At 47.4% G+C, this 25985-nt stretch overlaps 2 protein-coding genes across 8 annotated transcripts in view; both read left to right on the top strand.

Annotated features, from left to right (window-relative positions):
- Positions 1-25985, top strand: part of sez6b (seizure related 6 homolog b) — a 208132-nt gene that overhangs the window by 35662 nt on the left and 146485 nt on the right. For 2 of the 7 annotated variants that reach the window (XM_054734269.2, XM_054734271.2), the window contains exon 2: positions 21099-21235. The exons of the other annotated variants lie outside the window; for them this stretch is intronic. In XM_054734269.2, coding sequence (XP_054590244.2) covers positions 21205-21235 — 31 coding nt within the window. In that variant the 5' untranslated portion in view covers positions 21099-21204. The remainder of the gene's footprint in view (positions 1-21098; positions 21236-25985) is intronic. 7 annotated transcript variants of the gene reach the window in all.
- Positions 959-4068, top strand: LOC129154563 (uncharacterized). Its single transcript, XM_054734276.2, has 2 exons — positions 959-3318; positions 3389-4068. The coding sequence occupies exons 1-2, from the start codon at positions 3168-3170 to the stop codon at positions 4066-4068; spliced, it is 831 nt and encodes a 276-aa protein (XP_054590251.2). The 5' UTR covers positions 959-3167.

Here is a 25985-nt window from a genome sequence, read left to right as displayed (position 1 = left end):
AATCCCTCTGGCTGAGTGAGCTCTGAGTGTCTCAGGAGGATCACGCCCTGATGATGTGTAAGCAAGTGAAATGGCGTCACACAGCCAGTGTGAAAGACGCTGGGTTGATAGCGCTTGCCCAAGGGAAGAATCTCTGTAGTGCACAAACAGGCTTTGTGAGCGACGAATCCCTGAAGTGCGTGACACATATCGCGCGAGCGCACGCACCGGACAGAGAAGGTGGGAAGCCGCCTCCTCATCAGAATTATCGGGAGGGGGAAAAAGTCCAGCCAATGAAATTGACCTGGATTTGAAGGAAGCATTAATGTTTTTGGGCACAAAGGCTGGGTTGGGCCATAAAACAGCAGACCCGCCATCTTCTCGGATCCTGAGGCATGCGGGAGCCACTGAGAGGGCGGTTAGGTCGCTCACTCTCTTCACTGATGCCAGTGCCAGCAGCAAGGCAGTTGTAAGTGACAGGAACTTGAGTGAGACCTGGTCCAAGGGCTCAAATGGGGCTCCAGATAAGCCACGCAGAACCACCGTTAGATCCCACTGGGGAATTAGCGGGCGGAACACAGGTCTGTTCCTTCTGACACCTTTTAGAAAACGTTTTGTGAGGGGATGATTGAAAACAAAGCTATCTCCTAAACCCTGGTGACAGGATGAGATAGCTGCAGCATATGTTTTAATAGTGCTGAATGCGAGGCCCCTGTCCATCAGCATCTGCAGAAATGATAGGACATCCGCCAGCTGGCAGGAGAGCACTTGAACATTCCGCTCTGTGCACCATTTTTGGAAAGCTGCCCATTTAGCAGCATAAGATGCGACGGTAGAAGGCACCCGTGCACTCCGAATCGTGGCGACCACATCCAGAAGCGTCTAAGCATGACCGCCCAGCGGCCAGACCCACAGCCATTGGCCTATTTCAGGAGGATGTTTGATTATCCCATCTGCCCTGAGAAGGGCGTCCGCCCTCCACGGGAGCCTCCACAGGGAGCCGGACACCAGCGCTTGCAGGTCTGGAAACCATGACGCGGAGAAGCGTCTGGGAGCTACCAGAATTACAGAGATTTGTTCCGACCAAACTTGGTCCAGATCTGTGGTATCAGTGCGGGATGCAGACGCCAGTCGGAGTCGCGGGGTCCCCCTCTCGACAGGATGTCTGCTGCCACATTCAGGACCCCTGTAATGTAGGTGGCTTTGATGTACAGCAGCTGGACATGTGCCCAACACAGTAAATCTGTGGCTACGCGCAATAGGGGGAGGGATCGAACTCCCCGCTGGCGATTTATGGAGGCTGCCGCCACCCGGTTGTCTGTGTGAACTTCGACATGACGGCTCTCGAGAAGGGCAGCAAAGTGTCTGATCACACTCCTCACTTATGTGCTCGTGCGTGTGGGAGGGCCAGCGATCTGCCACCGTATGGGACAAGCACGTGCCCCCCACATCCTAACAGTGATGCATCCGTAAAAATAGACACGTGTGACGTAGGACGTCCGATGGGAACCCCGTGTGAGAGGATGCAGGGATTCGGGGATTTCCCCAGTGAGCGAGGTCCCCGCCCACTGAAGGGGAAACCCTCAATATACGTCTCTTCTGACGTATTGGGTGTACCCGGAGGCAGATGAACCAACGGTGTAGGCCTCTCGTATGCAGTAAACCTAACGGCATCACAGCGTGGGCTGCAGCCATCATGCCCAGAAGTTTCATGACTAACAGGGCTCCCACGATCTTGCGGGGTTGCACACGGGAGATCACCGTGGTGAGATCTGCCGCTCTCGTCGGAGACAAACGTGCTCTCATTAGGGAGGCGTTCAGCTCCACCCCGAGAAACATAATCGACTGGGATGAAAGGATGGAGCTCTTTTCCCAGTTTATGGAAAACCCCAGGGTTGACAGATGCTCTATTAACTTCCTGGTTTGCTCTGATGCCTCATCCTTGGACTGGGCACATAGGAGCAGATCGTCCAGGTAAAATAAAACCCTCATTGTTAACATGCGGAAATGCATCACTGCTATGGAGCAGTTGAACAGGGAAAGGTCGAGAATTGGTCTCATTCCTCCCGACTTCTTCGGTACTACGAAGTAGCGGGAGTAGAAGCCTGAGAGCTCTTGCCTGCAAGGAACTTGGGAAATGGCGTCCTTGGACAGAAGTTCCCATAGCTCCAGCTCTAGGGCCTGAGATTGTTCTTGTGACGTGAATGTCGTCTCCACGATCCTGTTGAAGGGAGGAGGAGCGGACTGAAAATGGAGTGTATGACCGTAATGAATGGTGTCCGATATCCATTTGCTCATGTGACAAAGGCGGCACCGTTCTTGTGCGCGTTCCGACAGCGGACGCGTGTTCGAGGTCACGTGAAAGACGTGGACGAGGACTGGATTCACGCCCTTACCGCCGTCGCTCGCACCAGAGAACTGGGAGCGACCCATGGAGGGCTGCGCTTGAAAGGGCGAGTGTAAAACAGCTGGAAGAGGATGATCCGCACAGTGGAGCATGGTGTCCAAAAATAAAGGACGAGTGGGAGCCATACCCGTGCACGGGGACGACAAAGTGCCAGCGGATGGAGCCGTGCACTGTGCTGTCGCGCGTGGTTGCGATAGCGCTATGACATCCCGTCCCACCCTACGTTGTGGGGGAAGCAGGCTGTGTTGGGCCTGGCAGGAAGCTAGGGCCGGTGCACAAATGGAGCGCACCCATACAGCTGGCTGTGGGCGTGTAACATGATTGAATATGCAGGTATGTTGCAGTGCTTGGTGTGGGGAATGTGAGAGGATTCGGCAGAGGATTCTGCAGAGGACTGTAGGATTGTGCTCTCAATGTGACGTTTTTTGGGTTTTATTTCAAAACCGAAATCATTCACAGAGTTAATATTACAGTCAGAAGCACACACATTCGCCCCAACGAGTCATTTTCGTGGTTGCTTTCGGCGAGGTTCTTGCGACTGTGAATGCCAAGACGGTGTCTGCTGGCTCTTTCGAAACCGTTGGCTGCCAACTCTCTGGTCCCGCTTCAGTTCCACCTCAGCGGGAGGCCGTCTCCATGGGGCAGGCGATGCAGCTGGGTGTCTGAAGTTCCCGCGCCATTCGTCCCATCCTCTGGAGGAACGGCCGGAGTGAGAGGCGGACCGGGGTGGACCAGGTCTCGCACCATGGCTGACTGTTCAGCTATCTTCTGAGCCCTCTCGATGACGGTCCTAAGATGGGGACCAAACAGAACGTCAGAGGTGATGGGGCCTTCCAGCATCTCTGTGCAGGTGCTCGGGAATGGAGGGCAGGGCCTTGAGCCACAAGGCCCACTGGATAAGGGTCTGCCAGGCAGCAATGCGAGCAGAACTGGTGAGTACAGCAGCACACAGATTGAGAATGGCATCAGCAGTTTTAGTAATGATGGTTTTCGATTCATCAGGAGCGTCAAGCTTTTCCACCATTTTGGAGATGCCAAAGGCAAGAAGGGCGATGTTATTTCCTGCAGCACCGGTCTGGAAGACGCACTGGTGTGCGCGATCGGTGAGCCGCGCCAGCAGATGGTCATGCTTAGAAGTGGGAACTGCTCGCTGGCCAACGAGGTGGTTCTTGGAGCCAAACAGCGAGGCCAAGTCCGGCTCCAGTGGAGGAACGGATGGCCAGTCCTGGTTGGAGAAGCCCTCAACTGTGGTAATGTGCGCATATGTGGAATTTGGCGCCTTGAGTTTTGCAGGTTCGGAGAAGGCGGCGGACCAGCAGCTCATGGCAGCGGGGAAACGCTGCCAGATGGTGTCTGGACAGCGCGTTTGTGTTGCCCTGAAAATTCCCGCCAAATCATCTGCTTCAGGCGGAGCCGGTTCTGGCACGGCTAGCCCCTTGTGGACCGCAGCCGCGGAGATGATGGCAGGTAGCTCCTGGAGCGGTGCTTTAACTGCTGGCTGGGAGCAGCGAGCAAGAAGGCACTGGAGCTGCGGAACCCACTGTGAAAGGCTTGTCAACCTCCATGTTGTCCAGGAGGGAAGAAGGGCTATGGCAGCCAGCCTCGTCGTACTCCTCACGGTCGATGTCATCGTCCAGTCGGTTGGAGCCAGTTGGCTCCTGGCCGACGTTGAAGAACTGTAAGGCCTTGTCCAGTGAGTACGTGTCAGCTGCCGGAAATTCCTCGGCGGTGGCGGGGGTGAAGTATTCAACCCGGCGGACGTTTTCAGCCATGGGCAGAGCGGAACAAAATGGGCACGAGGCCTGGGGGGTCAAAGCCAGGCCAGCGTGATGAGCTCCGAAACAGACCCAACATTTGGCGTGCAGGTCGCCGCTGGAGATGCAGCCCGTCTGGTAGGCTGGGCAGGTCCTGACGTCGCTGGACATGGCTGGTGAGTAGTCTGTTGTTCTTGGATAATTGCTCTTTAAAGAAAGCTCTTAAGCTTGGCTTGAAGAGATAACGGAGGCGAACAGTGGAGTTGCTCCACTTATATACCCACAGGGGTGCCCACCATTGGTGGGCGTACATTTAAGCTCTTCACGATTGGCTGATGATCAAATCATCCTTTCAATAGCAGCTAGCTTAAGGGCTAAGACTAGACAAAATAGAACAAGGATTTCACCTCTAGCGGCACAATACGAATGCCGCCGGCCATCCATCTTAATCGTGGCCCCAGTTCAGAGAAAAACACACAAAATAGAACCGGAGTGCTATTCCATTATTCCTAGCTGCGGTATTCAGGCGACCGGGCCTGCTTTGAACACTCTAATCTTTTCAAAGTAAATGCTTCGGACCCCGCGGGACACTCAGCTAAGAGCATCGAGGGGGCGCCGAGAGGCAGGGGCTGGGACAGACGGTAGCTCGCCTCGCGGCGGACCGTCAGCTCGATCCCGAGATCCAACTACGAGCTTTTTAACTGCTGCAACTTTAAGATACGCTATTGGAGCTGGAATTACCGCGGCTGCTGGCACCAGACTTGCCCTCCAATAGAAATAATCACAAAACAGTCTAATCTCTAAATCATGTTGGAAGGAAGGTTACACAGACACAGGGTGTGTCTGAATCCACGGGAAGGATGCTTGTAAGAGTGCATTTTGAGGTCGATGACGTCACAGCGCGGTGACGAGTACTGTCCGAATTCCAAGAATACTCATTCTCGCGTCCTCAAATGCGTCCTCGCTCCGCCCACATTTCGAGGATGGGTCTGTTGTCTCCTCACAGAACGAGGCTATCCCAGCATGCTTTGAGCGCCGGCTGTGGATTTTCAACAGGAAGAGAAAATGGGGAGAGCTACGAAGTTTTAAACGTAAGTTTGTTAAAAACTAGCCGTAGAAGCCTAAAAAGCTTAAAGCGGTTCTGTTTATAGACATTTTTCGTTTGTATGTTTGTTCTTTAAATGACATTTTAGGCAGAAATCAGCCAGAACGAGTTTGTTTCGCAGGTCCCAGTGTGTGTGTGTGTGTGTGTGTGTGTGTGTGTGTGTGTGTGTGTGTGTGTGTGTGTGTGTGTGTGTCTGTGTGTGTGTGTGTGTGTGTGTGTGGCAAATTAAACTTGTCATTTGTTTTAAGGAAAACAGAGCAAAGAAGCGTTTTCACTTCAGTGGTGAAGAGTGAAGCTGTTTACATGAGTACAGTAGTTCTGTGTTCTGCTGTGAAAAGTATCAGTGTTACATCTACTATACTACAGACAGTAAATACATGCATGTGTTTTTATTTCAGAATATTGTTTTTACACTCTGAACACACAAATACATGGTAGAAATTATTTTATTTTTCCCACAAAACATTGCACACAATGTTTATACCATTTCCAACCAACACAAAGTTGCACACATACACTACATACAACAGAAGAATTTACTGTATACAGTTACAGTAAAAAAGAAAACTATGCTGCATCCTCTCTTCTGTTGTGGTCTGGCCACAGCGCCTCATCCACATCACAAGCAGTGTTGTCCCTGGCCAAGCAGCGGGGGAAATATCTCCTAGCATGGCGATTCCAGCCATGAAAAGAATCAGCTGCTATATCTCCACATGCGTCCTCCATAGCTTGGAGAAGAGCAGTGGCGGCTGGTGTAAAATATTTTTGGTGGGGCTGTGCTATTTTTTTATTTTTAAACAAACTTGTGCTTTCTGAGCTTTGTGCACAACTCCACTATTTCCTGAATTAAGCACAGCTCTTTTATTTCCTGTCTTACATCATTGGACAAACTGATTAATCCAGGTGTGTCTGACTATTGGCACGCTGCCTTGCAGACCAAGGTTGAAAAATACTGCATTAAATTGCACATAAAATAACACGACCATAAATGGTAAATAGGCAATGCAAGAGGCAAGTAACAAAAACATTTTGTTTAATTTCATCATTTGAGTGAACACCAAAAATTATGAGCAGGTCACTGTTACAGTAATGGTAGTAAACACTACTTAGACAAAATGCCAGAAATTTACACTGTTAAATATTTCTGGAGTGTTGTGCCAAGGTCAACTTTATACAAAGATCAAGTGGATGCATTTGTGTGTGTGTGTGTGTGTGTGTGTGTGTGTGTGTGTGTGTGTGTGTGTGCGCGTGTGTGTGTGTGTGTGTGTGTGTGTGTGTGTGTGTGTGTGTGTGTGTGTGTGCGCGCGCGTGTGTGTGTGTGTGTGTGTGTGTGTGTGTGTGTGTGTGTGTGTGTGTGTGTGTGTGTGTGTGTGATAACTCATGTGTACAGACATTTTGCCCTTCTGTCCTTCTGAGTGGCAAAGCTCTCGATGAGCTTTTTATTGAAGTCAGGAATGTTTGTGACAAGCTTTTTTTCCATGGAGAGCATTCAGCCCATCATGTGTCATGGTGTTCCTCAGGAAAGTCTTAATCCTCTTTAAAGTAGAAAAGCACCTCTCTGATTCGGCTGTGGTCATGGGTGTGGTGACAAGAATCTTCAAAAGAGTGACAGTCTCTGAACGTGCTTTGAAGATTGTTCTCCATGAAAAACTGGAAGAGAGTCAGTGCACCAGTGCAAGCCCTGAACTCATGGTTCTCATAGATGAGGGATAGCTTTGTTCAGCATGGGGTAGGTCCCGAGGCGGTTTTACCATTAGGCATAGGTAGGCAGCTGCCTGGGGCCCCCTTGTGTTGGGGGGGGGGGGGGGGGGGGCGGGGGGGCCTAGCCCTGACCACCGGCACCCCTCTGCTAATGCCACAATATCCTTATTACCAACCTGTGGCCGCAGACGGGATTGGACATGCTTCTCATTACCATAATTCCTGAACCGTTCAAGGTATCATAAAAATTCCAAAAGTGCTTAAAAGCCCCATTAAACATGGGGCCTTTCATGCATATACAATACATTACGGTAGCCACCAGGATTCCCTGTCTGGAGCGCAACGAATCACAACACAGATTCAGAGACGTGCTGAGTTTGTCGTCCAAAATGCTCCGTTTTATAACTTTTGAATGGCTGATCAGATTCAAATAAAGCCAACGGTTCCTAAAAGTACATAAAAGCAGGTTTCCAACGATCTATAGCATGAAGCAATCAGAGTTAGGGAAAATATCGCTACGAGGGGAAAACCTGCTGTACAGCCTGATTGAAACAGAGTGCAGCGCCGCGGTGAAAGCGGATAATGGAACAGGGAAGCTAATCAGCATAAGAGCCAGCATGAAATTATGGAAATGCCTCAAAGAAAATCAACACGATCTATTAGGTGTCCCAGAAGGCTTATATCTGAAGACAGTGACCACGAAGAAGGACAGATCTCCAGTGAACCAGGATATGAACGTTTGTTCAGTCTTTATTTTTTATTTTTTTATTTGAACAACCCTCAACTATTTTTGGTGTAGCAGTGCACGGTGTGCAAGAGAAGCACCCCATGGCAGTGTGAGGTGTGCAGGACTCTGCCTGCAGCTGGAGAGAAGCTGCTTCAAGGTCTACCACATCAGATTAAAACGTCTGAAAGTTTACAAAAATAAATGGTCTTAAAAACAGCTAAAAAAGATACCAAAGTTCACACTTTAAGATGAGATGCATTACAGTTCAAAGTTTAAATTGTTTACCCAGTAATTTTGAACTTCCTGTTCAGTAATGAATGTAAAAAATTCAAATCCGTTTTTTGCTTTTTTCACTTTTAAGCTGATTTTTTAAAGGCTTTAATAGAAACAAACTCTAAATACAAACCATACACTAAAAGCTGAGGTTGTTCTGATAAAAGGAGAAGAGTTACACACACTTTGCACTTTTTATTACAATTTTACAGCCATAAGATTAAAAAAATACCAGGCGGCCCTGTTATAATTATGGTCATAAGAGGGTTATTAAGACGGTGATGCACAAACAGGAAGTGATTCATAGTCATTCCACTCCAATCCAGTTGGTGGCAGTAATGCACCAAATGGTTGTTTGCCAAGTGCCATAAGACCACAAATAATAAGAAGAGAGGCGTCAGCGTTCGTAACAAACTCAAAGCAATAGTCAAAACAAGAAGCATGAAATTGAGTTATCCTAGTGGCTCCAATAAGAGAAAAAAGCAGCATGCTTCATTTTATTTTCACGTCTGAAAGTGACGTCGTTTTTCGCTGTAAACATCAAAAGGAAGCAGAAAAGGAAAGACAATGGAAAATGTTTAAAGGGAGGAAAACATAGACCAAAATGGAAAATAGAAAAAAATAACTAAGGCTAAAGCGCAGGAGCGCTGACAGGAAGAAGAAAGCAGAGCACATATTGAAAGCGCTCAAAGGGAGAGAAAAACAGGAAAAAGAGGAGGACTAATAAAAGGGAAAATAACTCGTGTCAGAAGAGGGGAGAGTTTCGCAAATCCAGTTAAAGGTCCGATTGTCGAAAATTTAGTGTAAGGGGCCCCATGTCTGTGTTCGCCTTGGGCCCCCAAACTGCTAAATCCGCCCCTGGGTAGGCCTCTACAGCGGTCGCCAGTGCTGCATCTGGGAACTGCGCTGTGTGTTGCACAAACAAGTCACTTTGTAGCAGAGTGGCAGCAACGAGGTGCTTGGTAAAAGAGAATCGCTCAGGATGGTGTCACAAACCTGTCATATGACAAATAAAAAACAACAGATAAGTACATAGGAAACACTTTCATAGGAAATAATGTCATCAGTATCCTCTTACAAATGTCATATTTCCCAGTTTTTGTGACAATAAAACATTTCTGATTCTCAATCAGATGTTTTTACATTTGAAGTAAAAAGATCTCATTGAGAATCAGAAATGTTTTATTGTCCCAAAAGCTGGGAAATATGTTTGCTGCAGCAGAAGTGTAACAAGTAAACTGGAATCAGATTGATGTATGTACAAATTTACATGAAATACACATTTACGTGATTAAATATGTATAATAAGTATGTGTGTTGAAATGAGTTTTTACAGTTATTGCACATTAAACATGTTATTAAACAAATGTCCCGGTTTGTGGGACAACCAAGGATTTCTGATTCTGATTGTCTTGTTTACAGAAATGTAATGTACAGCTTACCTCGAGCTGCATGGCAACGTTAGCTCTGCCTAGCATAGCTAGCTCCACCGTGTTGTCCATGTGTGCCCGGGATGACTCGTGTTTCTTCACCTTCTCAGAAAAATGTTTCATGTCTGTAACTCCTGACTCATCCATGCCTTATCTGTCCCAGCCGTTTTGAATAACAAACACGGAAAGCAAAATAACGCATTAGCGTGATTGCATCCAGCTAGCCAAGCCTTCCTGGTGTACCAATTTCGGGAGAAGCCTCTTGTGTACAGTTTACCTCTCTCCTTGTCCTGCTGGCTTATCTTTACGTCGGGCTGATCTGGTCCAAGCTCTTTGACATTAAGTTTTTCCACCATAGTTCTCCTCTCGAACAGATACTGGAGAGGAGACCGAACTGAATTCAGTAGCTGCTGAGATCCGGTCTCCATGCTGGTTGTAGGCGCACTCTCGTCCATCACTGCATCTGCGTCACCACCAAATACCTTGCTCGAGTCGAGCTCAACACGAACACCAACGAACAGCCTTGGCGGTAGCTCTATCGCCCTTCGGGCTTCCGAATCGACGACGCTGATTGGATGCATTCCCATTCCTATGCGTTTGATTTTCTTGTCAGCAATTGGCTGGCTGCTTCACTGCTGTTTGGGCGATCTTTCTGTCGCCTCAACCGCTCGGCAGGGAGCTTCTCACCAATGATATAGATATATATGTATGATTTGTTTTTGTTACAAAACACACAATTAACTTAGAATATGTGATTATTGTTAATTTAATTTTATTTTTTTAATAAAAATTTAAAACACTGGGGAAAACTGGGGGGCGGCACCCTATCGCCCTCTAGTGGCCAGCCGCCACTGGAGAAGAAGTATACGGGTTTGTGGGTGTCGGTCATACACCGGAGAATATGGAGGGAGATAAACTAAATAGCGTGGGTGGCCAGTGAACCAGTTACGAACGACAGCAGCCCTGTGGAAACTTACGTTGTCCCAAATGACAAAGTACCTGGGATGTTCTGGACCATCTACCTGGTCTGGTGGAATGAGTGTGTTGTGTAGGGTGTCCAGGAATGTGATCAGATGGGCGGAGTTGTAGGGGCCAAGGGTAGCATGGTGATGGATGATGTCATGGTAGCCAAGCGCTGCACACATTGTGATGTTCCCTCCACGCTGGCCAGGGACTTCAACAACGGCACGCTGGCCAATGATATTCCTTCCCCTCTTTCATCTTTTTGTGAGGTTGAATCCAACCTCATCAATGAAGATGAACTGGTGCTCCCCTGCAGCTGTCTCTAGCTCAAGGACTCTCTGAAACACACATGAAAGTATCAGAAATAAACGTGGACTGGTCACTATTGTGAAGCACAATCATTATGATTACAATATTGAAATGTATATAATTTACTGTACACAGTGTTGAGTGTATGCATCAGTTGTGGGACTCACTTGCACACAGTTATATCACAGTTCTTTGACTCTGAGTTGTGTTCAAATGGCACCCTGTAGACCTGCTTCATCCTGAGATGATTTCTGCACAAGACACGGTCCAGAGTTGATAAGCTGACTATCAATATTTTGAAACATGTTGTTGTTTTCTTTCATTTTTCTTTGTATTTGCCGTAATGTTATGGCATAGTTTTCTAGCACCATGTTGAGCATTTCAGTTTCCTGTTCAGGAGACAGAAGACGTTCCCGACTTCCTCGTGTTGGTAATCTTTCAGTTCTGCCAAACAAATGGTAAAATACTGTGAATACAAAGTAGGTATACATTTCCTAAATACTGGAAACATACTTTACAGTATTTTTACTGTCCAACAAAACCATCCACGGGCAACACTGCTACTATACTCATTGAATACCGATTGTATTGATATGCAGTACTGCCATTTTCTAGTGAGAGAAGATTTCTTACCTATTCTCATTATGGAAGGTCCGAATGATGGATGTTACAGTGTACCTGCTCAAATGTGTCTGTACTCTTTGCCCAGCCTCCCTACAGTAAGACCATGGTTGACCACATGATCAACCAAAGTGGCTCAGATCTCATCAGAGATTACGGTCCTTGGTCTTCCTCGTCCCCGTTCTACTCTCACTCTCACTCTCACTCTCACTCTGTTTCCAATGTTGGCATCCATTGCTCCAGTACAGAAGAGCTCACCTGTTGCCCTGTTATGCTGAAGCTCTGATTGCTGATAGTAACACTGTGTGACAGGTGTCTGCCCTTGTGATGAGTCAGTGTGCATATTTGAATAGCAGTGTGTTCCTAGTGAAAACAAGATATTTTCTGCATGAAAATTGTGCCAACAGCAGAGAATTGTGTGTAGTGTTTTGAGAAAAGTGTGTTTTAGATTTGCAATTTGAGTGCAAAGCAGGAATTGTGCTTGAAGTTAGCAGAATTGGTTAAGGGGGTTGGTCAATTGGTTACACGTTGTGGTTGTTGTGTCTCAAGTACCAGAAAATGTGTGTAAATAATTGAGAAAAACTGTAGACTACAAATATCAACTCATAATCAAACCCATTTTCTATCTCGTGTGTTGTAGGAGTGGTTTTAAGCTAAGATGAAAGAGAGGCAGTCTGCCTTTCTCAGACTTCACTAATTCCAGACCCACAGGTCCTCTGAAAAAAAAAAACATTTCTGCACCTAATGGGATAGAAAAATGGGTTCCAGGCGTGGAAGATAGTATCTTTGTGTTTTTGCCTTGACTCGTATGAATCTTCACCCCATTCTACAGAATTAATGACAGCTGCTCCATCATGCTAAGAACCACAAAGTGGAGGACAAGGTGGTCTGGAATGAAGAGTCTTACACAAAAACATACTTTGGTTTAAAATTCTTGTAAATGTTTTGGATTTTATCGATATTATTATATCGACTTCTGGACTAGAGGCGTCGACTTCTGGACTAGAGGCGTCGACTTCTGGACTAGAGGGGTCGACTTCTGGACTAGACGACTTCTGGACTAGAGGGGTCGACTTCTGGACTAGAGGGGTCGACTTCTGGACTAGAGGCGTCGACTTCTGGACTAGAGGCGTCGACTTCTGGACTAGACGACTTCTGGACTAGAGGCGTCGACTTCTGGACTAGAGGGGTCGACTTCTGGACTAGAGGCGTCGACTTCTGGACTAGAGGCGTCGACTTCTGGACTAGACGACTTCTGGACTAGAGGCGTCGACTTCTGGACTAGAGGGGTCGACTTCTGGACTAGAGGCGTCGACTTCTGGACTAGAGGCGTCGACTTCTGGACTAGAGGCGTCGACTTCTGGACTAGAGGGGTCGACTTCTGGACTAGAGGGGTCGACTTCTGGACTAGAGGCGTCGACTTCTGGACTAGAGGCGTCGACTTCTGGACTAGAGGCGTCGACTTCTGGACTAGAGGGGTCGACTTCTGGACTAGAGGCGTCGACTTCTGGACTAGAGGCGTCGACTTCTGGACTAGAGGGGTCGACTTCTGGACTAGAGGGGTCGACTTCTGGAGTGGAGGGGTCGACTTCTGGAGTGGAGGCGGAGCCGCTGCAGAAGGGACCGCATCCTTGGATGGTGCCGCCGGACTGGGCTCTGACAACTGGACAGGCTGGCCTGGGGGCGGAGACTCTTGGACCGGTTGACCCGGGACGGAGCCTCTTGGACAGGCTGGCCCAGGGGCGGAGCCTCTTGGACCACCACTGGAACTGGCGCTGATTGGACTGGTGGTACGGGACCTGGAGCTGACTGGACTGGTGGAGCGGGACCTGGAGCTGACTGGACTGGTGGAGCGGGACCTGGTGGAACCGGTAACTGGAAAAGCAGGGAGGTCAGATTGTCCATCTGGAGCTCCTGGAGACTGAAGATCTGACGAGTCGGACCAGCTCAGCTCAGAGACCGGCGAGCTCTGTTGGATGGGCTGCGGGCTCAGTCCTTTGGCCTGGAGGCGAGAGAGCTGCTGACTGGACCGAAACCTTCTCCTGGAGATACAAGGAGGATAGGGTGTCCCGCTGGAACTCCTGGAGGCTGATGAGTTGACGGAGCCGGCCAAGCTCCGATTGGATGCCGGCAAGCTCCGTCTGATGGGCTGTAGGCTTGGTCCCTCCGCCTGCAGATGGAGGTGCTGACTGGACTGGAGACGGGGCTGCTGATCTGACTGGGGGTGGGTCCAAGCTGGCGTGCTGAGCCGGGGTAGCGGTGAGCCCATGGTTCCGTCCTGGGACAGGGGGTGACGGTGGGGCCCGGCATCCTTCCCAATGCCGTGGGCCAACTCCGGGGGAGCACACAGCCAGTCTGGTTGCCACATAGCAGGAGCGGTCTAGCTGCGTCTCCCAGTCCAACCTCCCATCTTGCTCCGGGAGGGTGGAGAGGATCGCCGAGGCCGGGGTTCGGCAGCGGCGTCTGCGGCGAGGCGACGCAGGAGGAGGAGAAGCCGGCCGGTGGTCTGAGGTGAGAAATTGGAGCTGGTACTCCCAGGGGAGAACCTCCCTGCTGGATCCTTTTGGAGGTCGGTTCATTCCGTCACGCGTGCCGGTGAGTGAAGCAGAGGTGAGGATCCAAATGCTGGGGAGGAAGCAGGCAGGCAAACAAACTGGAGAACGTAAAAGGTTTTTAATGATGAACGCACGCAGGAACTGGAAACAATGAACCGACAAAACACACAGAACTGAGAGGGTTTAAACACATGAGGGCCGGGAGCTTGGGTGATTGGAAAACGAGAGGCAGGTGGGAGCAATCAACAAAGACACATGACTGAACACCAGTAACCTCAGATTGTTTTTCATGAGATTTAACAGCTGGAACAAATATTGTTTATAAGTTTCAAGCAGCGCTTCTCTAAGAGGCACGTAATTCTTGTTGTATCTGAAATACAATCAGTCACGCTGAACATGAAACCTGTTTTCTACCACTATTTCCTGCATTAGCTACAAAAGGAAAGAGACGGGGAACACTTGGATTAGAAAACTGTCCCAGGGAAATATCAGCATGCATGGACTCAACCACGGCCGGGAAAGGCGGTTGCTGATGTAGCGTCCAGCAGAGAGCCGAGCGGTTCTCAGCTATTGAAGCCAACCATTGGCATTAGTCACAACATGGCACAATGGGTTCAGGCTGTGGGATTTGTGGAGATTAAACATCAACATTGCATCTTTTTACACATAAAGAAAAGTGAACAGAGGTAGCAGAAGAGTCGTGCTGCTGTTAGCCAATCAGGGGCCAGATGTTCCCATATTATGAATAATAATCCCCCCCCCCTCACACACACACACACACTTCTACCACTAACTCCTGAAACAGGAGTGCCAGAGACTCACAAGCATTCATTCATACTGACGACCATAGCAGATTATTCAGAATAGTGAATGAGAGCTTTAAAGTGTCTACTTCCTTTAAAATGGAATATAAACCTGCTAGTGTCAAATGTGCTGTGTGTTTCTTTTTATTCATGATTTTATGTTTTAAATCGCAAAAGTCACTAGACCTCATAATATAAATATGTAATTGTTAAATTAACATTTGCCAGAAAAAGCTCAGTTTATTTTTTTATATAATTTAAGAATATAATTTAATGTATTTGGTTTAAAAAAATTAAAGACAAATATTAAACAGAATGCTAATATGTTTTAAAAATACATACGTACCATGCTCAAGAAGAATGCATCATGCTAGATTATTCTGTTGTGACCTCTGCAGAGTCGGAGAACATCTAGGTGTTTGTTTTAAATCATTTAAATCATCAACTGTTAGTCAATATTAGAGTTTCTGTCATTCTTTTGTCCGACAGCTAAAGGCTTCTGCACATCTAAAGTAATTAAAAGTTGTATTTGACAACCGAGTGTATGTTTTACCATCAGGGTCAGGCCTGTGAGGATTCTGCACCAAGGAACTGGTACACCCTGTCATTGTTAACACGGTCATGTATGCAAGTCATCCCAGGAGAAAAACACTGAGCCTGAAGCATCATCCTGCAGAAGAGAACCAGCAGAGTGATGCTGCAGAAGGTGTGTGAAGTTAGCTGCAGTCGTCTTTAGAGACGGAGGCTGACACACAGGTGTGTGTGTGTGTGTGTGTGTGTGTGTGTGTGTGTGTGTGTTTACAGTTCAGTTAATGTGTGTGAGGCGATTTATCACATTTGAGGGAAATAAGCAGCTAAAGCAGTGAAGTGGCTGATCATCCCCGCAGCTGCCAGCCACTGACAGACCTCCCATCCCCGTGTGCCACCCCTCATATTTCTTCATTTAATTGGATTGCAGCTTGTCAGTGTCTCATTTGTACACGACCACTATCTCCTCCAAATTTATGACATTTGCCTCTGATTACTTAGCTCAGGGCTCCCTGAAACCGCCTGAGTAATGACTTGGCTGCCTCATTTTTCTCATCCATTCCTTTCTGTCCTGATCCCATCCTGTATCGCTCTCTTTTTCAATCTATTCTCCTGTTGGTTGAGTTCTTTGCAGCCCTTCATCTCCTCCTCCCACACCAACTCCTGATTGAGTCTCTGGTGCAGCACCTTTTTGCAGAAGTCTGTCAGCAGGGAACACTTTGTTCCTTTGTGCTGCTGATGGAGGCAGCAGGTCGACTGACCCAAGTCGACAGATGTGCCTCAGCTGGACATTTGCAGTGCAGTGTAGCTACCGAGTTTGGAAGAAGGCAAATTCCCATCGATTACATCACCAGCAGATACCATTGTGTGGGATGGTGAAACAGTTGCATGATTTCAGTTAAACACAATAAAATATCTCATCTCTGCACTGGTTTCAGTCCTATTTTGGCCTAGCACTGAAGTCCAGCCATCCAATCACAGGACGGTGATGTCATTTCTCCATGAACCCAGTGAAGGCGCAGCAAGGGCCGGATATTAGTGGGTGTCATTCTGCATCAGCTCACTGGCTTCAGCAAGTCAATGCACTCAGAATGCATTGATGGTTGAAAGAGACAGCATGGTCAAGTCCAAAATTCAGAGAAAACATTAACGTCATTCAAGAATGTGCTCATTTGAATGTGTTCGTGCACAACAGCAGGCACTAGTGACACTTATGGCTGCCAAACTGATTTTGTTTTCTGTTCGTTGATGTGAGAATCTAGAGCTTCTGAAGAGCACCAATCTTAACATGAGTGGGTTTACCATCTGCATCTGAAGAAATGACAGACATCCAGATCTGCTCTGTGTCAAATCATCTTTAATTATTAGCACACGTAGAGCAGAAACACAGGATGCCTGGCTCTCAGCTGTTTTGGCACAAGCAGACAGTAAAATCTAATGCAATAAAAGCATGTCTAGATTAGAGCCTGTCAAGTGACAGAGGAGCCTTTAATTACTTGGGTTTTGTGCAGCTTCACAAAGAGCCAACATCACTAATCTGTAGCTCAAGGGATAGGTTTTAACTTAAAAAGCAAAGATCTCAGGCACGGTGGAGGGGAAAGGAATGCATTTCAGGAGGAAAAAGACATAATCTATATAACATACTGCCCAAACATCAGTCAGGTGAAGTATCTTTTTCATCATCTACCTGAGCCCTCGCTTCATTTTCAGCTTGCTAGGGCCTACTGGTTTTCTGCTAATTCACCACCCAGGCGAGAAAAGTCCACCTGAATTTAACTAAACATAGGTGCGAGCCTCCTATTGGGTAATTACTTTCAGCTGCAACAAGTTATAGTGGTGAGGATTAGCTACATTATTTGTTAAATGATCAATAAGATGTGATGTCCCGTATAAATATGAACCTTATTGTTCCTTGAATATTTGACTTCATATTCATTTAGGACTGCACAGGGAACAAAAACTTCATATTAATTCAGACAGAGTCTATTGTCCATAACTGAGTGATTATACATGACAAAGTATGAATGAAATGATGAAATGTAAGCTGGTTGTTTTAGCAAAACCTTGTAAGTCTCTGGGCGAGCTTGTATATATATATATATATATATATATATATATATATATATATATATATATATATATATATATTTATTTATTTATTTATTTTTACCGTGTCCTGTCTGGCGGTGAAGCAAGCAGAACTGATGTCTGAATGCTGGTGACAAGCCTTACAGATTTATTCTCAGGTGGAGCATCAAAGCGTCTGCTTTTAATGTCACGCCTGATACTTAAAACTTTATTGTTATTGTTGTTGAATGTTTTGTAATTCCGACCAGACACAGAGACAGAGGTGAAAGAGAAAGGAAAAGAAAAGGTGGGGGGGGGGGGGTCCCACAAAAATAAACAATAATGAACAAGAGTCTGCTTCTAGACCTGCAGAAAGAGACAAGAAAAAAAAAATAAAAACAAAAAAACAAAGAAGGGACACAACGACAATACAACAAGATCTAGCTATCACTGCGTCAACTTGATGAAGAAATATATAATCAACATTGTTTAACTGAACAATCACGAGCCCGGGACACAATAACCCGGGACCCAGGGGCGACCACCCCCGCTGGGGACCCAGCAGAGCCCAGGGACCCAGACCCCACCAGGCAGCCACCGGGATTGATCAGGCAGAGGCCAAAAATCTTAAACTCCCTGACCCGGGAGCCATGACCCAGGCAGACCAAGGCACCACACTCCACACCAGGTGTGGCGGGGGAGGGGAGACGAAGATCTTTATCATCACAAGAAGTCCCAGGAGAGGGGAGGAGTCAAAGGCCCCACCTGACATATACAGTCATACACAAACACAGTCACACACTCCCTCCCTCATGCTCACACATACACATACAACCCAAGACTTACAAAAATGCATGCCGGACACCCACTCATGCTCCCCATACACACCCTATTCACTCTGGTCCCGGTACTGCTGCACATTGGGTACAACCATCACCGGTTACCAGAGTTTGACCCTTTCTGCTGGGGTGCTGATGAGCAGGCTCCCCCGCCCAACGCTGAGCACAGCAACCCACCACCCCAGACCCCAACCAGACGGCCAGATCTCCCTCCTAGCCTCCAGCCCCAGGAAGCCAAGCAACAACAGAGGTGGCTAAGACCCCTAGTCTCCCTCTGCCTGCTCCAATATGGTGTTAGTGAGTGTTGATGAGGTGTATTCATGGCTGTGGTGAGCAGGCAGTGCGGGCATCATCTGGCCTATGCCAGCTGATGCCACCACAACACCTCACTTGCACCCAGAGCCCTCGGTGTCTAAGTGCAGTTTAAAATTGGGAGTGGGCACCGGCGCTCAGGAGGAGGCTGAGATATCCCCCTGCCAAATGCCGTTGAATGTGCTCACTCCCAAGGCCCTAAGGGGCTCGACACACGGGAGGCGACAAACGACCGCGATCAGCGAAATTTGTCGCTGTCGCTTTTATTACCTGACACATGGGAGGCGACCCGCAGCAGCGGCCAGAGGCAAAGCCGTCTACGCGTTCTGTCCCTTGGCGAAATCGAAACTTCTGTTGTTTTGATTGGCTGTGTCAGGTTGGAGGGAATTAAGGTTATTTAAGCGGTTCAGAGTTAATAAAGCGGTAGATATGATGTTTCACAAGGTGCTGCTAGAGTTATGTGAACTCACACGTGCACGAGTGCAACATTTCACACGCATGTTTTTCGCGTTTCGCTTGGCAGGAGGGAGACCCGCGATTATCGCTTTGTCGCGCATGTCTCATGGAAAATGAATGGAGGAGAGGCGATGTCACCTCCCGTGTGTCGAGCCCATCAGTGTGTGTTTGCGTGGAATGTCATCGGTGGAAGTGTTTAAGGTGCAGATAAATTTGGGGGGCAGGCTGCCACAGGAATGCAGAAATGGGCTCCATACCCGCACTCCCTGACTTGTCCACCCCCCAAGGTCCTATGTGCATGATTGTGTGATGATGTGAGGGAGCAGGAGGAGAGAAATGTGTGGGGATGGGGAGGAATGGCTGGTTGGGCTTAGCCCTCCAGGGAGCCAGCTCCCCCACTGGCCCCAATAGGCACCTCTGTTGTCAAACTGCCACCCAGGGCATGGAGACCCCAGCCCATCCTGCCAGGGCCCAAAGCAGCAGCATTACAGAGCCTCACGGAGTCCGAGACCACCAACCCAGCCCCACCCCAGCAGAATATCTATGCCCATCCCTGCATTTACACAACTTCCGGACTATAAAAGACATAGGACATCCAGGTAAGGTTGGGTCCTCCCCCTCCTGGACTTCCTCCTCCCCTGTGATGGGGATGTGAGTGATCTTGTGATGTCTGGGTTGTAAAATCGGTTTGGCTGTATGGTTTAATAAACTAGAGATTATTCATAAAACCATCGGATGCCATTTGTGCCGAGTCTACGCACCCTTGTATGAAGGTCCCCGAGGTGATCCAGGGGGTCAAAAGGTCAGGATGGACACTGCCGGTGGTGGGACCTCTGGGCACGCAACCCGTAGGTAGCTCCGAGCTCGACCCGCCTAGTCTGAGATACCTTCAAGTGACGGCAGGAAGCTGGAGTAAATATTTTGCGTCTGAGGCTGTTCGGTGGCTCTTTAAAGAGCCGTTGTGTCCGATATCGCTAACAAGAGAGGCTTTGACCTTGGGGTCAAAAGAGAGGATGGTTCCAAGTGCTTGCTCACCAGTCAGCCGAACCAGGAGGCAGCTGGAGAACTAAGGAATCAGGAAGTGATTCCTGTATTTATCAACTTTTTTGTTGATAAATTTAGACGAATCAGAATTTGACAAGTTTAAAGGTGTTACCAAAGACCTCAGAGAACCATGCCTTCGCTCAGATACTTAGAGGCTAACTCTTAGTGTGAAGTGAAAATGTTATTACACATAACTGTGAAATTGATGTAAAAGTGTATAACAATATTATTATGTGTGAATATACCGATAGGTTAAATTACTAGAATCAACTAATATTAATCTGGTGTTGTTTAAGACCTGAAATGAATCACAGAAGGAAAAATATTCATTTTAACCCATCAATGATTAACGTACACATTATTAAAACTTTGGAGTCAGACATCTTCTTCAGTGGAGACCAGTGCAGGCGGAACTGCCTGGACACTTCCGTGTGATGACCTCTGACCTTACAGTGGACAAATAACCCAACTGTTGGCCTTTGGTACGCTAAAGTTATTTAACCCCAACTGGTGCAATGAGTTGCTGCTCATTTCTTAAACAACCATGTGGAAAGACACGTCTGGTGGACGTGGAAAAGATGTTAGTCAGTGTGAGAAGGGTCAGATCATTAGCATCACGCAGAGATAAGATCTAAGGAGATGCAGACACGACTAAAACTGGGTTAAGAACTGTCCAACACATTATTAACACTGGTCTGATGAGTCCAGATGGACCCTGTTCCAGAGCGATGGTGCATCAGGGTAAGAAGAGAGGCAGATGAAGTGATGCACCATCATGCCTAGTACCTACTGTGCACGCCTGTGGGGGCAGGGCTATGATCTGGGCCCGCTGCAGTTGGTCAGGTCTAGGTTCAGCAACAGGATGTGCTCCAAGAAAGAGGTCAGCTGACTACCTGAATATCCTGAATGACCAGGTTATTCCATCTTCCCTGATGGCACGGCCATATTCCACGATGACAATGCCAGGTTTCATTGGGGTCAGACAGTGAAAGAGTGGTTCAGGGAGCATGAGACATCATTTCCACACATGGATCGGCCACCACAGAGCCCAGATTGAGAGTCTAGAAGGCTTTGTGCAGCTGGGTCCCATGTTTAGTCTTTGGTAGGACCTGATCAGGATTTGAACCCCGATCTCCCAGTCCCAGGACAGACAGTCTATCACTGGACTGCTGAGAACATTGCTGGAAATAATTGCACTGCAGAGCATCTATCCTTCCTTTTCCAGGTTTAATGGAAGGCCCTTTCATGAATGGAACATGGGGAAGTTATCAACACAAATTAAACGCAATCGCTGGTTTCCTGCATCTTGATATGGTCGGCATATCCTTCAAATGTACGTCAGAGTGGAATTACCGGTGAGAGGTAAGATCTGGGGTTGCTCACTTTTGACATTTAACTGTTTAATAACCAAATACAGTTGCCCTGGGCCCCTAGTGCACACTAGCAGTCTAACTAGGACACCGACGCAGGTCGAGTGTTTCCGCAGAGCTGTGCTTGTCTTCTCCTTGAGCATCTGATCAATGCATCCACACTGATACCGGCTGGACCTGCCTATTGATCCACTCTGCCTTATCTTTGTCCTATTGAGACAGGGGAATGACCTCTTCAAGAGGTGTCGCAGCAGCAAGGGAGCAACCTTTGAGGAAAAGGAGGCTTACATGTGACTGCTGGATAAGATTTTACGTTATTACTCTTAAATATTTAGGAACTGAGGAGATGTGTGATGTTCCAAGAGATTAAATACTTTATCTGATTCTTACTTGATGTAGGATTGTTTGGACTTTGGGTCTCCCGCACGTTTCCAGTTGTCCGGCCTCCAAACATGCAGGTTGAGCTCTTTTTCTGGTCAGCTGTGGAACGGGGTGTGGAGTTATTTGGTTGTATTAAATAACAGTTTAAGCTTATGCTAACTATTATAAAACGTGAATGAGTGAGTGTTCCTTGCTGTTGGGTTAGAGGCTGGATCGATGTTAGAAGGAAAAGAGGATAACGTGTTGCTTCAGGGAACACGGGAGAAGTTTGTTTTCCCAGAGTGAGTCAGACTTACAGTCAAGTTAAAAAACCTGCAGAAATGTTGTTTTTACACAAACTCACTTCAGTTTGATGTTGCCAAAACTTTATCTGAAACACCATATTAGGCAGATGTTTCTATAAATGAACGAGACGGGGGAACGAGGAATATTTTAGAGTCATCTCAAACTTTCAAAAAATCTAAATATTAGATGTGTTTCTCGTTTTCTGGTAAAGTCTGATTTAAAGTTACTCATTGGATTTGAAAAATGCACAGTGGAGCAGGGGTTAGCGTTGTTGCCTTGCAGAAAGGAAGTCCTGGGTTCAAATCCTAGCCTGGGGTCTTTCTACAAGGAGTTTGCATGTTCTCACTGCGCTCGTGTGCATTCTCTCCGGTTATTCCGCCTTCCTCCCACAGTCCAAAAACATGACTGTTAGGTTAATCGATTTATCGTAATTGTCATTAGGCGTGTGTGTGCTGGTTTTTTGTCCTGTGTGTCTTTATTTGCCCTGCGATGGACTAACAACCTGTCCAGTGTGTAGCCTGCCTGTTTGCCTGAAGACTGCTGGAGATAGTAGGCACCTCCCTCCCTCCCATGACCCTGCTTGGACAAGCGGGAATAGAAAATAGATGCATTTGAAAAACGTTATAAATACCTGATTCTCAGGTTGTATTAAAACCTAGATTGTAGCTTTTCTGCCAGAAAAAAATGAACAATTGCACAAGTTTCAATATCAAATAGCCTTAAAAATGCTAGAAAAAGGGCTTTATGATAGTGGGTTGTGAAAAAATAGTGAATTTGCAATCAATTTTATTTCAGATAAGATCTAAATTTTAGCCTGGAAGTTATTGTCACCATTAGAGGCGTCTTCATTTAATGATTTTTAATGTTTACTGCAACATTTAGACTTGAATTGAGGTTTATTATCTCGGTGGTAACATCTCCCCAGTTCCATCTCTTCCTATCAGAACCAACCACAAAGAGCTGCACATAACTCCGCCCACCCCCCGTCGACCCTTTGAGAAGCTGTCAGAACCACATGGCATCGTCCTGCTGGACGCCTTTCACTCCTCTCCTTTCACACATGAAGTGCTCACCCATCTAACTGAAGGAGCTGAAATCAAAGACAACCTAATAGAAGGCGCAGAGGGAGCCTGATTCCCATCTTTCCTCGGTGTTCATATCTTTTTAAGTTTATTCTCAGGGAGATAACTGCTTGATCCAGATGTTCCTCACTATTCACACAGAGGCAGAATAAGTGCTCTGTTTTGTTCATGCAGAAAAATTAGGAAAAGATGTTCCAAAAGGAAAATGCCTTCCTTCCCCAGCGACGTGACATTGTGTGTAAATTAGGTCGTTCAGGCTGAATTTGTCTTTAGGTTGAATGGCAGCAGATCCCTCCAGGGAGCTTTAGAGCAGGCACGTGCGGGGGGAGGGGTGCTCGAGCACCTGCCCCTTTTGTCCGAAGTGTCCAAAGTGCCCTTTTTCCAGTCGTTCGTCAGATTTTACCGTACAAAACTGTTATACTGTGATACATATCAGGCACTAGGACCATGCGGAGGCAGACGCCTCAAGCTGAAGCCTATTTTCCCTTAGACCCGCCTTCACGCTCACTGATTGGCTCTTCCGCATCATACTAACGTGTGATTGGTTGTCTCTGCTGTCGCTCTACCTTGTAGCCATGGAGACGACAGACTGGTGTTTTGGCCATCGACATAAATATACTGTACATCTCCTTTCCATAGGCTCCAATATCACCTTTTTGTGCTAAAATGGGAGGTGGCCACCACCGCCATTTTGACCGTGTCACAGGTTCCGTCAAGCCCAGACAATTCCACAAAAGGGAAGAGAGGTGGAGCTGAGGGTGGGGCTGTAAGGCTGGGATCCACTGACGACACCCGGTCAAACTAGCTACAAGCTAACCTGAAGCTAACCCAAAGCTAACGCGGAGGTGGGAGCTAAGCTAACGGAGGTAGCAACCTAGCTACAACCGGAGTTAACTGTGCACAACACCAGAGCTTCTGAGTCAAAGATACGCCGGGCTGACCGCTGGGTAAAACCGGGTGGAACACAGAGGTCTCCGAGAGCTCCACAAGCCGGCAGCCGCACAGCAGACAAGCGCCGCTGCGATCTGAGATGCGCAGAGCTGCCGCTGGGGAGAACCGGGTGGGAAGGTTTCCATCCCAGAGCTCCACAAGCCGGCAGCCCGCGCAGCACACAGAAGCCGCGATCAGACCGAGATGCGACGAGCTGCGGGGAGACCCAGCGGGCATTCTGCGGAGCAAACAGAAGCCGTGAAGCCAGGGGAGTTTTATGGGCTCGACACACGGGAGGCGACATCGCCTCTCCTCCATTCATTTTCAATGAGACATGCGCGACAAAGCGATAATCGCGGGTCTCCCTCCTACCAAGCGAAACGCGAAAAACGTGCGTGTGAAATTTTGCGCTCGTGCACGTGTCGTGCACAGGCAACCCAGCGACACGATCCCAGAAAGTTGAAACATTTTCAACTTTTCATCGCTGTCGCTCGGACGAGGACCAATCAACGGAGGTTTCATTCACTGACCAATGAGCGGACAGGATGCTCCGTACACCTCCGAGCAAACATGGAGGAGAAGTTGATTATTATTATGTTTTATAGTAAAATCAGAAGTAAGATTTCACATAACTCTAGCAGCACCTTGTGAAACATCATATCTACCGCTTTATTAACTCTGAACCGCTTAAATAACCTTAATTCCCTCCAACCTGACACAGCCAATCAAAACAACAGAAGTTTCGATTTCGCCATGGAACAGAACGTGGAGACAGCTTTGCCGCTGGCCGCTGCCGCGGGTCGCCTCCCGTGTGTCAGGTAATAAAAGCGACAGCGACAAATTTCACTGATCGCGGTCGTTTGTCACCTCCCGTTGTCGAGCCCATTACCCTATTACATTTAAATTTCATGGTTAAACAGTACATGTTAAAATCTAAGCTCAGCTCGGCAGTGACCTAAAATACATAAATATAATTTTACTTACCGAAAAAAATGAAGTGAAGACTCCTTGGACGCTCTATTAGTGCAATTAATGCCACAGCAAGTCATTTTGTCCAACTATTGCACAAATAATATCCAAACAAGAATACACACACACAGAGACTCAAAATCCCGGAGCAGAAGCCAGACCGAGGCTCTACTGAGGCCTTTCCCCGGAGCTAGCTCTGTGGTCACGTGGCTCTGATGCTCATTAATTATACAGAATTTTAGGCTTTTAATACACTTAAACAGAAGAGTGAGAAAAACATTCACCCCCCTCAGAGTTGTCATGAGTGTAAACTAGATCATTTAAACCAAAAACATGTTCTGGTACCAGGCTGTAAACATGTTTATTTCTGCTGTGAAATTGGTATTTTTAACATGGGAGTCAATGAGGATTTGCTCGCTTCTGACACCAGCCCCTAGTGGATGAGCGTGGAACTGCGATTTATTTCATTTCCGGGTTTGCTTCAATTTTAGAGCCGCATTGTGGGGGCTTGGTTTTGCCTGCAGGCAGGAGTCTGCATTCATCTACCTGTAAGTTTTTTTTCTGCCTGCTTCACGTCAGCTGGATGGATTTTAATATCAGAGCTTTTGTTTACGTGTGTTTGAGTCCGTGGTTAGTGTGTGTGGAGCAGTCAGGTAGCTGCATGTCTGGGACAGAAAATGAGACGAGAGAGAGACTTCTCCTGAAGTGTTGCAGAAACTCACAACTAAGAATCACAGATGTTGATATTTCTCACTCTAGATTCTCCGGGTCATAACTTCTGATTCACTAATCGAATAAAAGTAATTCAAACGGTTTCCACAAGTACATAGAACGAGCTTTCCAACGAGGTATTACATGATGTAATTCATGTTACTCCAGACATCGCTATTAGAAGGAAACCAGCTTTGCAGCGTCAGAAAGAAACGGAGGAACCGCGACGGGAGAGCGAGAACCAAAGGGAGGAGATGATCTGATCATCTTCATCAGCAGCTTTTATAAAGTTATGGAAACAAACGTCACAAATAAAACCCACCTGGTTGGTCAGGTGTCCCAGAAGGCTGTTTCTGTAGATGGTGACATGAGGAGGGACAGATT

This window comes from Nothobranchius furzeri, chromosome 13 (genome assembly GCF_043380555.1).
Source record: "Nothobranchius furzeri strain GRZ-AD chromosome 13, NfurGRZ-RIMD1, whole genome shotgun sequence".
Taxonomy (NCBI): Eukaryota; Metazoa; Chordata; class Actinopteri; order Cyprinodontiformes; family Nothobranchiidae; genus Nothobranchius; species Nothobranchius furzeri.
The sequence above is the reverse complement of the archived record's forward strand: the minus strand, read 5'-3'. Positions and strand labels throughout refer to the sequence as shown.

Excerpts from the sequence above, each read along its gene's own strand:
- LOC129154563 (XM_054734276.2), top strand. The coding sequence starts at position 3,168 with ATGACGGTCCTAAGATGGGGACCAAACAGAACGTCAGAGGTGATGGGG. Across the intron at positions 3,319-3,388 it reads CAGCAATGCGAGCAGAACTG|GAGCGTCAAGCTTTTCCACC; the intron begins GTGAGTACAGCA and ends TCGATTCATCAG.